Genomic DNA, 13713 nt, shown 5'->3' on the forward strand with positions numbered 1-13713 from the left:
ATTTTATTGAATGGCCTTGACCAAACAATATTGCCCATTTATTGATTACTTCGTATACGATAAAAAATTTGCTAATTCCTTTTGTATGGAAGTAGCTTTTTTTCCTCATTATCCCTATTTTCAGGGAAAAGGCAGAGTTTCAGACAGGATAAGAACCTTGTATAAGCTGAGAAGTGGCAGGCTGGATTTAAATGCAGGGTTGTCTGACTCCAAAGTGTGCTCTCTTGCCTGCCGTCCCATGCCGTCCCTGGGCCTCAGTTTGTTCATCTGTGAAATGGAGAGAATCTATGCGGAGCGGCCCCCCAGCCCTGGCTTATGAAGCTTCTCTCTCAGTGCCCCCGCTCTGCTGGCATCCTCGCAATGCAGCGGGAAGCTCGCGGTCCTGGGCGGAGACAGAGTCTGCCCTTCACTCTTTGCTCCCTGAATCTCTCCATAGGGAAGATGTACACAAGGTGGACATCATGACATTTTGCCAGCAGAAAGCAGCTCAGAGCCTAAAATCCGAGACACAGAGGAGCAGAGACTCGGCTCTACTGTGGCAATTGTTGGTTCTCCTTTGCCGGCAGAACGGGGTAAAGACTGATCGCCCTGAGTGGTGGGCAGGTGCGGGCTGGATTACAGTGGAAATCTCTCTGGGATAGAGATGACTTTTCGCATGATTGTGAAACATAATATTAAAGAAGCAACGAATGGGGCTAAGGGAAAAAATTGCTCAGATGTCCGCCCCGTTGGCTAATGATAATCTTTTCCCTGCCCTCCACCATGAGCCTGGGGTCATCGTACAGTTCTTGGGTTATACCTGTAAGAGTGTGCATCGTTCTGGTAGGGTCTGTGGCTCCCGCCAGGCAGAAAATACCCGAGAGTGTATGAGAGTGAAGCTGAAGTTTGAAATACAACCATCCAAGAAAGGAGTCTCGTGTTTGCTTGGACACCTCCTCATGGAGAAGGCAGGGGCTCTGGTGCTGGGGCTGCAAACACGAGGACAATAGGATTCTCCTTCAGGATGACCCTCTTACCTTGCAGTCCATGGTGGGGTCCGACATCGCGGAGCTGCTGATGCAAGACTGCAAGAAGCTGGAGAAGTACAAGAGGCAGCCGCCGGTGGCCAACCTCATCAGCCTGACCGATGAGGACTGGCCGGTGCTGAGCTCAGGGACCCCAAACCTGCTCACCGGGGAGATTCCCCCCAGTGTGGAGACACCTGCACAGATCGTAGAGAAATTCACTAAACTTCTCTACTATGGAAGGAAGAAGGCAAGTGTGGCCCCTCCATGCTGCACCCACCCCCAGTTATATGAGTGATAGATACTCTTTTATAGCACTTGAGACATTCAGAAGGCACAAAGAAAAAAACTATATAGTCTTATCACTAAGAGAAAGCACCTGTTGGGACACCTGGGGGCTCAGTTGGTTAAGCATCTGACTTCAGCTCAGGTCATGATCCCGGGGTCCTGGGATCGAGCCCCGAGTCGAATCCCTCATTGGGCTCCACGCTCACTAGAGAGTCTGCTTGTCCCTCCTCCCACTCCTGCTCTCCCTGTCTCTCAAATAAATAAATAAATTTTATTTTAAAGATTTTATTTATTTGACAGAGAGAGAAAGCACACAAGCAGAGGGAGCAGCAGAGGGAGAAAGAGAAGCAGGCTCTCCGCTTTAAAAAAAAAAGATAACATCTGTTAACATCTTGATATATTTACTTCTAGCATTTTTCTATGCATGGATAGGAAAAATAAAATTAAATTACATATACAATTTTTTCACATAAGATTATATGGTGTAATACTCCCATGGCATTTTTATGGTATAATACTCCCATGGTACGTTTTTAAAATGTACCATTTAAAAAATGTACATTTTTAAAATGTACCATTTAAAAAATGGACCCTGTTCCACTATATGAATATATAATGTTTTATTTATCTAATTCACTGTTTGAATATATAAGCTACCTACAGTGCTGTAGCCTATTATAAGTTACACAGTTTGAATGTCTTGTTATGTAAATCTTTGGCTCATCTTCTTACTTTTTCAAGGATAAATTCCTAGAATGGAATTATGGGTTAAACTATAGGCACTTCTGTATTTATTTATTTTTTTATTTATTTACTGCACTTTTAGAAGGTTCTTCACATCTACCCTAAATTACTTTCCAGAAAGTCTGTTTACAAATGATGTCCCCACTAGCTATAGCTACTCTGTACCTACCAATATTGAGTACCTTATTTATTTATTCATTCATTTATTTGTTTTAAAGATTTTTTTAATTTATTTGATACAGAGAGAGAGAGCACCAGCAGGGAGAACCGCAGGGAGAACCGCAGAGGGAGATGGAGAAGGAGGCTTCCTGCTGAGTGGGGAGCCTGAGGTGGGACTCGATCCCAGGACACTGGGATCATGACCCAAGCCAAAGGCAGAGGTTTAACCATCTGAGCCAGTCAGGTGCCCCCAATAATGAGTACTTTAATTCAACAGATGAAGTGATGTTTTGATATGTAAATTAGACAATTTTAATCTTTGTATTATTTATTCAAAAATTTTTAACCAAGGTATTTGACAAAATTGTAGGATATTTAAAGTGTATGTGATGGTTTGATATACAAATATCCCAAATACATTGTGAAAGGATTCTTTCCGTGAGTTAATTAATAATATTCGTCACCTCACATATTTACCTATTTTTTAATTTACTTTCCTATTTTTTTTGCCTCATTTAATTTTGAAATTGAACTCACATTTTACAAAAATCTTTTTAAAAAAAGATTTATTTATTGGTCAGAGAAAGAAAGAGACAGACAGTGAGAGAGGGAACACAAGCAGCGAGAGTGGGTGAGGGAGAAGCCGGCTTCCTGCTGAACAAGGAGTCTGATGTGAGTCTTAATCCCAGGACCCTGGGATCATGACCTGAGCCGAAGGCAGACACTTAACCGACTGAGCCACCTGTCCCTCACATTTTACAAAAATGTTAAAGGAAATGTAAATACTGGAATGTATGATTGAAATCAACTTGAACCAATAGGATTCAAAACTCAAGGATAACAGGGATATAGTGGAGAAAATAATCCCCCCATCCTCTTGGCTGCAGAAATGCTGTCTTGAAATATCCACAGGTATTTTTTGCATATATAATTATTTTCTCCATTTTTAATAGCTTACTGTATACCATTTCTTCTTCTTCTTCTCCTTGTTCTTCTTCTTCTTTTAAGATTTTAAGTAATCTCTACATCCAACATGGGGTTCAAATTCACAACCCCAAGTTCAAGAATTGAAAGCTCTACAGCCAGGCACCCTCTAACTACCATTTCTTCACCCTTTTTTCATTCAACAAAATATCTTGGTAAACACTCTATATTGGGATTGGCAATAATATTCTGTAAAAGGACAGACTGTGTGTGTGTGTGTGTGTGTATAAAATTTTATTGATTTAAATAATCTCTACACCCAATGTGGTGCTCAAACTCATGATCCTGAGTTCAAGAGTCAGATCATCTTTGAACTGAGCCAGCCAGGTGCCCCAGACAATAAATGTATGAGGTTTTCCAGGCCAGTTGCACCTGCCCAATTCTGCTATTGTCAAGTAAAAGCAGCCACAGACAATATGTAAATGAATGAGTGTGGCCGTGTTTTATGTATGGACATAGAAATTGGAATTATATATAATTTTCACGTGTAATGAAGTATTATTACTTTTTTAATCTTTTTCCCCAATCATTTAAAAATGTGAAAAGTTATCCCTAGTTTGTGGGCTATACCAAAATAGACAGTGGGCTGAATTTGGCCTCCATGCCACATTTTCCTGACTCCTGCTCCTTTTAACATACAAATACCATCTTCATTATTTTTTATGGCTGCACATATTTCTAAAGATAAATTATAATTAATTTAACTAAACCCTGATAGATTGACATGTAGATGATTTAACAGTCTTTTGCTGTTACAAATAATGCTGCAGTAACAACGAAAGTCATTTTGCCATGTGGAAGGATATATATTATGATTTCTAGAATAGTTCCTGAAAATGGAAGTGTTGAGTCAAAGGGTATATGGCTTGAAATTTTGATAAATAGTGACAAATTGCCTTTTTAGAGGTTGTACCAACTAACAGCAATACGTAAGTGCCCGTTTCCCCACTCTCACCAACTCAGTGTGTTTCTAAGCTTTTAATATCTACCAATCTGAGAGGTGAAAAATGTATATAATCCAGTGTAGTTATTTTCATTTCTCTTATCATAAGTGAAGTCTAATATCTTTAAGTCTGTGAATTTTTTGTCATGGAATTTCTGCAATTTTTAAAAAAGATTTTATTTATTTATTTGAGGGAGAATGAGTGAGAGAGAGAGCATGAGAGAGGAGAAGGTCAGAGGGAGAAGCAGACTCCTCAAGGAGCTGGGAGCCTGATGCGGGACTCGATCCTGGAAGTCCAGGATCATGACCTGAGCCGAAGGCAGTTGCTCAACCAACTGAGCCACCCAGGAGCCTGAATTTCTGCATTTTTCTGATGGATTTTTTATTTCCATTTATTGATTTGTAGGAGCTCTTTATTTTTTTAGGACTTTCTGTACAAAATTACTTTTTTGGGGTGATATTTAGAAAGGCTTTCCTACTTCAAAATTAAGTTATGAAAATAAAGTTCAAGTACTTTTGTGACTTTACATTTGAATTTTTAATCTTATTTGTGTATGAGGCTATATTTTATTTATTTTTAAAAGATTTTATTTATTTATTTGAGAGAGAGCACAAGTGGGAGAAGGGGCAGAGAGAGAGGAAGAGGGACAAGCAGACTCCCCACTGAGGGAAGAGTCAGATGTGGGGCTTGATCCCACATTGAGATCATGGCTTGAGTTGAACTCAGGCACTTAACCCACTGAACCATCCAGGTGCCCCATGATGTTAAGTGAGCACAAGGCATGATACTCGGTGAAAATCAGTGGGATCATATACCTGCCATCCCCTGTTCATTATATAGTAGTGACCTGCAATTTCACCAGGGATATATTTATTCAGTAAATATTTATTAAGCAGTCACTACTTCTAAGGCATTGAACCCAGTGGGGGATACAGAGATAGATCTGTAATAATCTCTTTCCTTAAGAAAGATTAAGTAATGACCGTAATAATAACAATAACAAAAGTGAATATTTTAAAAATGTTTTCTCTGTACCAACACTTATTTAACATGTTACATGCATTGCCTCATTTATCTTCATAGAAACCCTGTAGGTTAGGTTCTATTCTTGTTTTATATACTTGTAAATGAGGAAAGTTACTGAGTCATAGAGCCAGCGTTTAGATCTAGGCAGCCTGATGTCTGACCTTGGACTTCTAACCATCCACCGCACCACCTGTCATACCTGGACCCAAAGGTGAGCAGGGGATAGGAGGAATATTTGGGAGTTCAGAATGACTCATGAGGAGCTAGAGTCCCAGATATCTTCTATATCTTTATGAATATTTGACTGGTGTCTTCTCTCTGACACTGTGTGAGATTAATATCCTCAGTGTAATTTCTCAATTTCTTCACTTACTCTTCAATTATATTTTTGATGCAAATTTTTGAGCAAAGTGGTGATTCCCAACCAATTACTAGTAATTCCCTTTAAAAAATACTGTTGTGAAATAGTTTAACATATGAAAAGAGTAACTCAAGGTCATTTTTCCCTGTCAAATTTCCTAATGGTGGTGGTTTAAATTTGCGCTCTCTTCAAAGGAGATAGTGTGGGAGATGTTGCGATTTGCACCTGGAGCTCGAGTTACCTCGTTAGTGACTTCCAGTCCAAAAATCACATTATTTTTGAGTACTAAGGAAATGATTAATACCAGTCAAAACCTCAAGTAGAAATTAAGCTCTTACTAAATAATTCTGAAAATTGAATGAAAAGATGTGTGTGAGCGTGTCTTTGTGTGTGTTAACATTTACAGCTTCTAACCGATCTCCCCAGGTTATTTGTGCCATTCATTCGGCATACGGAGTTGATGGTTAACAAACAGTTGGTAGGTAACAAGCAATTAGTTATAATGCTAGGCGGCGTGGGTTAACCGCCATGCATACTGGCTTAAACACAGTAGCAGCTTCTCTCTAGTCATATGGGAGTCCCGGGAGGTGAACAGAACAGCGGGGCATCCCTCCTCCACGGAGCAGTTCAAGGACTCAGCCTGAGCATCTTTCTTCCAGGCAGCCTGATGGGGAAAGCGCAGGGAGGCTTGGTCAAGGGGCTTCTAGGAGCAGGTGTGGAAGCGGCACACATCACTTCTATTCCCGTTCGCAGCCTGGAACTCAGCCACATCTAGGTGCAAGGGAGGCGGGAAATTCAGTGCAGGAAGGGGAGCACGGGTTTTGGTGGGGAACCAGCAGTCTCCACCACGGCTGCAAAAAACACACGGTTCCTCTAACATGCCCTCACGAATATCAACTTGCTCCCTGTATTTTGAGGCTCAGTCCTTGGGTGAGATGCTTAGGTTCCTAAAAGCATTGCGTGATGTCTGCTAAAGAGATAAGACTAACTGGAAACTGTGCCTGAGGGGCAGCTAATAGCCTAATGGGTTTGAGAAAGTGAAGGCTCGGGAAGGGACCTCTTAGAAATACGTGCCAGTTAGAGCTCCTTTGTTGCCCTCGCAGACGAGGCTCTGTCTTCCCGGGAACCCAGCCAATATGGCTCAGGTACCCAAACGCCATTCCGTGTTGTGGGTAGAGGAAGGTAAGAAGGGCCGCGTTGAAAGCAATGTGTGCTTGTCTTCAGGAAGCCTTGGAGTGGGCCATGAAGAACCACCTGTGGGGCCACGCTTTGTTCCTGTCCAGCAAGATGGACCCAAGGACCTACAGCTGGGTCATGAGCGGGTGAGTGAGCTGGACACTGGCCAAGGAGACCAATGGAGCAGAGAAAACTCCCCCCACCAATGGGTGGGGTTGGGGGGAGAAAAGCAGGATGCCCTGGGAAGCCCCCCACACTAAGCATCTTTCCAATTTCTCTTCTCTGACCCGGATGTAGGAAATGGCTTCTCTAGATTCTTATAACCTAGACCTGGACACATTCTTTCTACCTGCTTGATAAATAAACATTTTAGTAATATTTCTCAGGGTGTGTTCCAAGAATTACAAAGGTTTCTACAATCTGGTAGTTCTATTTGGGAGGAGCTATTTTAGATAGTTTCATCAGTGAGGGAATAGGGGGCCAATTATGGTTAACTGACAGGTGCTTAGACCCAAGAGTTAGGAGCTGCCTACTGCTTAGTCTTGCAGTGGGGAATGTGGGCGCTGAGAGGAAGGTTGGGATGTGGGGGAGCAGTAGGAACAGTAGGAACTGTTATACGACTGGGGATTGGATGCCGTAGTCTTCATCTAGGGCAGGCGGACATGACAAGATCAAAGGGCTGTGTTTAGTCAAAGCTCATGCCAGCACACTGAGACAAAGAAGAATGCCCAAACCAGGACAAGATAAGATGGGAGGCCGACTACATGGCCAGGAGTTTGGAGTAAGTGGGAGTTAGTGGAGGAGCTGTGTGTCAGGGTGCTGGAGAAGGGTTTCTGAGTAAGCCCCTCGGGCTGCAGCCAGATCCGTGGGAGGGCAGGGACAGACGTGTGGCGGGGGTGGGGAGGGCTGGGGACCCCCTCCCCTAAGGGGCGGGCTTGGATCCGTTCCCTCAAAATGTTCCTCTTCCTGTGTTGGTAGAAGCTGTGAAACTGTGAACTTCACAGCTTAAGTCAAGTTTAAATTGGCCATAAATTGGCTGTTAGGCCGTTGGCTGAGAAGATCGCACCTGCCTTCACGGCTGTCACACTGCCCTTCTCCATCCACAGATTGGCTTTTCCACCCTAACCCTCAGTCCCGGCAGGGACTAGGAACGCGTCTGCGCACTTGGTTGTGCTCAGGGCGGGTAAGGAGCCCTGGAGTTTTACTATAATAAGTGCTCCGAGCTTGTGTTCTGAGGGATGATTCTCCTTTGGGTTTTGGAAATGAACATCCCACAACCCCACGTTAGAGCATACATCTCGGCTACAGATTTTTGCCTTGGGCCATTGATTTTTGATGGGACCCAGTGAATTGTGAAGAATATCTCTTACTGAGTATGCTTAAATCTCCGATCGGCTATAGAGCTTATTATATCCTTGTTAAGCATATCCCACGGTTTGTCATCAGCAGGATCGTTTCTGGTCCCTGTTCTACGCCTCTTTGGTTATTGGAAATGGCTATTTAGTGCTTGTGCATGAAAGAAGTCAGCCCACAGTGCTGGGAGTGGGGCATGAGGGGGCCGCTTCCAGGGAGGGGGAGTCGAGGGGGGCCCACTGGGTGGAGGGGCCCACAGAGAGCAGGTTTGGGTTGACTGCTGGGGCTCCCCAGGCACCCGTGAAACGTGGGGGGCATCCTTTCCATGACAAAGAAAACCTAGAGAAATGGTTACTTAAGAGTTAGGGGGTTGGGCCAAAGTGTAGGACGTGTCCCCCAACAGGGTGTTCTGTGTGGGGCATGGGGCAGAAGGAAGATCCTGCCAAGCCCCCCAAAAGTAGGAGTGGCGGAAGCACAGCTGAGCAGCCAAGAGAAATTCCTGTCCCAAAAGAAGCTGCTGAAATCAAATAGAAAAATAGGGGAGCTGTTGCCCCACTGACAATGGGTAAGAGGCTCTCTTGGCTTGGTTGTCCCTAACGGTAGCCTCTCTCTGCAGCTTCACCAGCACGCTGGCCGCCAACGACCCACTGCAGACCCTCTTCCAGTTCATGTCCGGGAGGATCCCACAAGCAGCCACGGTACTCCTTGCGATGGGACTCCTCAGTACCCCAGCATCGTAGGGGCTTGGGGGGGGGGCAGCTCGGGAACGGAGGTGATGGCTTTAATGATTTTTATTTTTAATTTTGGGTGGGGAGAGACAGAGGGAGAGGGAGGAAGGGGCGGGGAAGGAGAGAGAAAAATCTCAGGCAGACTCCCCGCTGAGCACAGAGCCTGACTTGGGACTCAATCCCACAGCCCTGAGATCTCGACCTGACCTAAATGGAGAATCAGACTCTCAACCCACTGAGCCACCAGGTGCCCCAAGAGGTGCTGACTTCAAAGACTAAACATAAATAATAATTGTGTGTTAATCACCTACTGTGCTGGCCCTGTGCTGAGTACTTGGCTTCATATTATCTCACTTAATACACAGAGGTAGGAATTATTATTATTTTCAAAGATTTTATTTATTTGACAGACAGAGATTACAAGTAGGCAGAGAGGCGGGCAGAGAGAGAGGAGGAAGCAGGCTCCCCGCTGAGCAGAGAGCCCAACGTGGGGCCCGATCCCAGGACCCTGAGACCTTGACCAGAGCCGAAGGCAGGGCTTAACCCACTGAGCCACTCAGGTGCCCCAGAGGCAGGAATTATTGTCCCTGTTTTGCAGATGTGGAAACTGAGGTGCAAAGATGTAAAATGACCCGCGATCACAGAGCTTGGAGAAGTGGAGCCAGGATTGGCTCAGATCTGTCTGATCCAAAGACCTTGCCCCTTTCCCACAGCACAGCCGCCTGCATTGTGTGCATGGATAGCGAGAGAGCGCACGGTTCCCAGGCTCTCCACCGCGAGGCTGTCCTTCTTTCCCTCTGCTGCACACTGAGCCTGCAAGGCTGGATATATTCCATCTCACACATTGTCTAGAGTTGGATAGAACTCAGGAGAAGTCCAAGGCCAGCTTGATGTTTTCCCCATTAAGAGAGACTTGATCTTTTTGCCCCAGAGTGTCCTTCTTTATCCTTGAAGTCAGTAACTTTACTGGGATCTATCTTGATGTTGACTGGCTGGGTTATTTTTTTTTCTTTTCTTGGTACACAGCATGCTTTTTTTTTTTTTTTTCTTTTTTAAGATTTTTATTTATTTACTTGGCACAGAGAAAGAGATGCAAGAAAGGGAATACAAGCAGGGGGAGTGGGAGAAGGAGAAGCAGGCTTCCTGCTGAGCAGGGAGCCCAGTGCAAGGCTCCATCCCAGGACCCTGGGATCATGACCTGAGCGGAAGGCAGATGCTTAACGACTGAGCCACCCAGTGCCCCCACAGCATGCTCTCTTAATATCTGCGTTTATATTTTGCAGTTCAGGAAAGTTTTCTTGAATTATATTCTTCAATATTAGTTTTGTTCCGTTAGTTTGGTTTTCTTTCTTTCTTTCTTTTTTTTTTTTTTTAGATTTTATTTATTTATTTGACAGAGAGAAATCACAAGTAGATGAAGAGGCAGGCAGGGAGAGAGAGAGGGAAGCAGGCTCCCTGCTAAGCAGAGAGCCCGATGCGGGGCTCGATCCCAGGACCCTGAGATCATGACCTGAGCCGAAGGCAGCGGCTTAACCCACTGAGCCACCCAGGCGCCCCATGTTAGTTTGGTTTTCTTTCAGGAATTCCACGTATGCATAATTTTGTATATATATATATATATATACATATACACATGCAGATTATATGTATATCATTTTCTCTTTAATTAAAACACTTTTTTTCTTCCTTCTCTCCTTCCTCCCTCCCTCCTTCCTTCCCTCCTTCTCTCTTTCTTCTTTCTCTTCCCCCTCCTCTCCCTCCCCTTCTTCTCTTCCTCCTCCTCCTCCTCCGTCCCCCCCTTCCTCTCATTTCCATCCTGTGTGTCCCTTACTGTGCTCTCATCACCATCTCTTCATTTTTGTGCTCTTGGCATTTTTGTCTTGATTTCTTTGATTTTCTTCCAGTTCTTCCCTGAGCTCTGAAGGTCATATTTACCTCCTCCTCTTGTCTGCTGTCTCTTTCTCGAGTTCTTATAACTTAGCTTTAGGCCCTTGCTTCATAAGAAATTGTTTCACTATTTTACTTAAATTTTATGTAAGTTCAGGATGAAATGTTTGCTGACACCTCTTTGTTTCATTGTAACGTTTTTCCAGTGAGCGTTCTTTCTACCTTCCATCTATTTTTTCATGTTACTTCCCTCCTTTTATCTTTATAGTGAATTTTAGAGATTCCGTGTTTGATCCTTGACAGGAGTCAAGTCTTCCCTGGGCCAACTGTTTAGGATAGGTGTGTGCTGGGGAGGGGCCAGCGCCACACTGCAGGCCGACTGGCCTTTCCTGCATGATCTGGAGTGTCCTGTGGGTCTCTGTGCAGCCTTGGCTTCTCCCCAGCCAGCGGAGATGGCTGTGGGATCCTGCCCTTCTGGAGTTCTCTTTCTGCTTCCTCCTGAACTCTTCTCTGTTCACTCTCTACTACTTTTGGCAGCTTTTTCTTGTATTCCAAGGTGTGGGTTTTTGCTGACACCTAAGTTTTCATGAAAACGGACTTCACACTTTGCTTTTTTGTTCTTCTTCTTCTTCTTCTTTTTTAAGATTTTATTTATTTATTTGACAGACAGAGATCACAAGTAGGCAGAGAGGCAGGCAGAGAGAGAGGAGGAAGCAGGCTCCCTGCTGAGCAGAGAGCCTGATGCGGGGCTCGATCCCAGGACCCCAGGATCATGGCCTGAGCTGAAGGCAGAGGCCTTAACCTACTGAGCCACCCAGGCGCCCCTCTTTTGTTCTTCTTATTGCTTGGGGACAAGTCCTGGAAAAGGAAAGAGAAACGATGACTTTCCTGCCCCATTGTTAAGCCCACTGGCTTATGGGAACACGGAGAGCTCACGGGTCTGCGGAACCGCTGTGTTCTGCTGTGAAATTGCATCATGTTGTGAAGCAGGAAATGATGTCATCAGCGTACAGTCCATTGGGTCTCCCTGCGATGGGAGAATTAGCTAAATGCTCCCTGCTTTTAGGTGAGAAAACCGAGAAGACAGGGGTGATGTGCCAATGTGGATTTTGATCATAGTGTTTGAGCGTTTCTTCGCATCGTGGCATCCAGTAAAAGGCTAGTCTTTAGTTACTTGGAATGAATGGGAAAAACATGGCAACCAGAAAACCCAGATGAGGCTTCTATAACAGGCTTAACCAGAGTCTGCTCCTTCCTGCTCTGTGAACTTGGCCTTCTTACCTAATCTCAGAATGTCAGGCTTTCCTCTTTGTGGGCATTTTGATGCCTCACCAATAGAGTTATTGTGAAAATTACAGGACAGAGAATATCGGAACCCATATCAACGGCCATGCTTGACCCATTGAAGTTAGTTAGGTGTTCGCTCTCTCTTCAGTGCTCTTTCTCTCCACAGATCGGCTTTACAGTGAAAAATTTTTTTTTTTTTAAATCACCTGGGGAAGAGACAGAAGAATGACTTCTAAGTGTTTGTTCTTTTCAGCAAGGATTTTTCTTTTGCTTGTTCCTTTCATTCCAGCAAGAAAAGCCTGGCTGATGTGGGGATAATAATAGGACCCAATGCCTGTGATTGCTCACAGGAGAAATGCTCAGCACTGGGTATGGTCCACCGGCAGGGTGCAGTGAGTGAGGGCTGCCACTCCTGTGATTTGTCTTCGTCTCCCTCATTCACACCGCATCCCCCCCCCATAAACAAAGAGTAACCATAAAATGCACTTGGATAAAGCATCTTTTGTTCCTTGGGATAATTACAAAGACCAAATAATTGTGAATTTTTCTAACCTCCAAATCTGAGCTGTTACTAGTGTCCATCTTCCACTCCGCCTGCTCTGTGTAACAGACTGGGAGATGGACTGGTCTGAAAATCACCTCTTTCCTTTTGCTGGGCTTCCGTCTGTGTGTGTGTGTGTGTGTGTGTGTGTGTGTGTGTGTGTATTTGTACCTATGTGTTATTTATAATGAGCAAATGAAGGGCAAAGCATTATGCTATGTGCTTGACCTGGCTATCTTATTTTCTTATCAGCACTACCTGGTTAGGTAGAAAAGATGATCTCCACTCAAGAGATGAGGGAAAAAGGTTTTGAGAAACTTGCTCAAGGTCACAAAGTGAGTAGGAAGCAGCCTGTGTGGCTCAGGCGGTTGAGCTGTGGATGGTTGATTTTGGATCAGGTCCTGATCTCAGGATCGTGAGATGGAGCCCTGTGTGGGGCTCTGCGGTCAGCAGGGAGTCTGCTTGGAATTCTCTCTCTCTCCCTCTCTCCTTTTCCCTCTGCCCACCCCACTGTGCTCCACTAAAATAAATAAATCTTAAAAAAAAAAAAAAAAAAGGAAGCAGGACTCCATTTGAATCCAGGAACCAATTTTTTTCTGTGACATCATGTTGTTTCCTTATTGATGTTTCCTGTCCTGAAATCCCTCTTCATTCTGGAGAAGGGAGGCCCACACCCGACCCTTTGTGTGGGGTATTTTTCCTTTCCCCACTCTGTGTGCACCCTACTGCCCCCTTGTGGAGCTCGGCTGCTCCTGCATTGTCCCCGGAAGGAGGGGGCACAGCCCTCAGCCAGGAGCAGGATGAGTGGAGACTGGGTAGGCTGGGACACGTGGCCTGCTTTCCTCGTCCTTCGAGGGGTAATAGGAATTCAACTTCTAGGGTTGTTGTGAAGGTTAACTGAGGTGATGTGTGTGAAAGGCCTTTGTAAAACCAGAAAACACAAGCCAAGTGGTAAGGTATTAAGGACCTAGGCTCCCCCTGACTTCTAACCGGCTAATGTGGATTCTTCATGAGTCAAGGATGTTTGGTCTTCCTTCTCCCACTGAAACATCAGGGTTTATTTTGTTTTGTTTTATTTTCCGGATGTTGTCCCTTCTTGTTGGGATTGGGCGGGGGTGGGGGCACCAGGAAGAAATCTGAAAATCAGGAAGTGATCAGTAGTGTCATTTTATTTACCTACCTCCCCATATTCCCATGTGTATATGTATGTGCACGTGCCTGTCTGCTACCC

The 13713-nt window shown here is 44.6% G+C and overlaps 1 protein-coding gene across 1 annotated transcript in view; it reads left to right on the forward strand.

Annotated features, from left to right (window-relative positions):
- SEC16B (SEC16 homolog B, endoplasmic reticulum export factor) overlaps window positions 1–13713 on the forward strand; it is a 58857-nt gene that overhangs the window by 28094 nt on the left and 17050 nt on the right. Inside the window, 4 exon segments of the mRNA XM_044267349.1 lie at window positions 437–572; window positions 1024–1254; window positions 6735–6832; window positions 8656–8737. Of these exon segments, the coding sequence (XP_044123284.1) occupies window positions 437–572; window positions 1024–1254; window positions 6735–6832; window positions 8656–8737 (547 nt within the window).

The sequence above is a fragment of the Neovison vison genome, chromosome 10 (genome assembly GCF_020171115.1).
Source record: "Neovison vison isolate M4711 chromosome 10, ASM_NN_V1, whole genome shotgun sequence".
NCBI classification, from domain to species: domain Eukaryota; kingdom Metazoa; phylum Chordata; class Mammalia; order Carnivora; family Mustelidae; genus Neogale; species Neogale vison.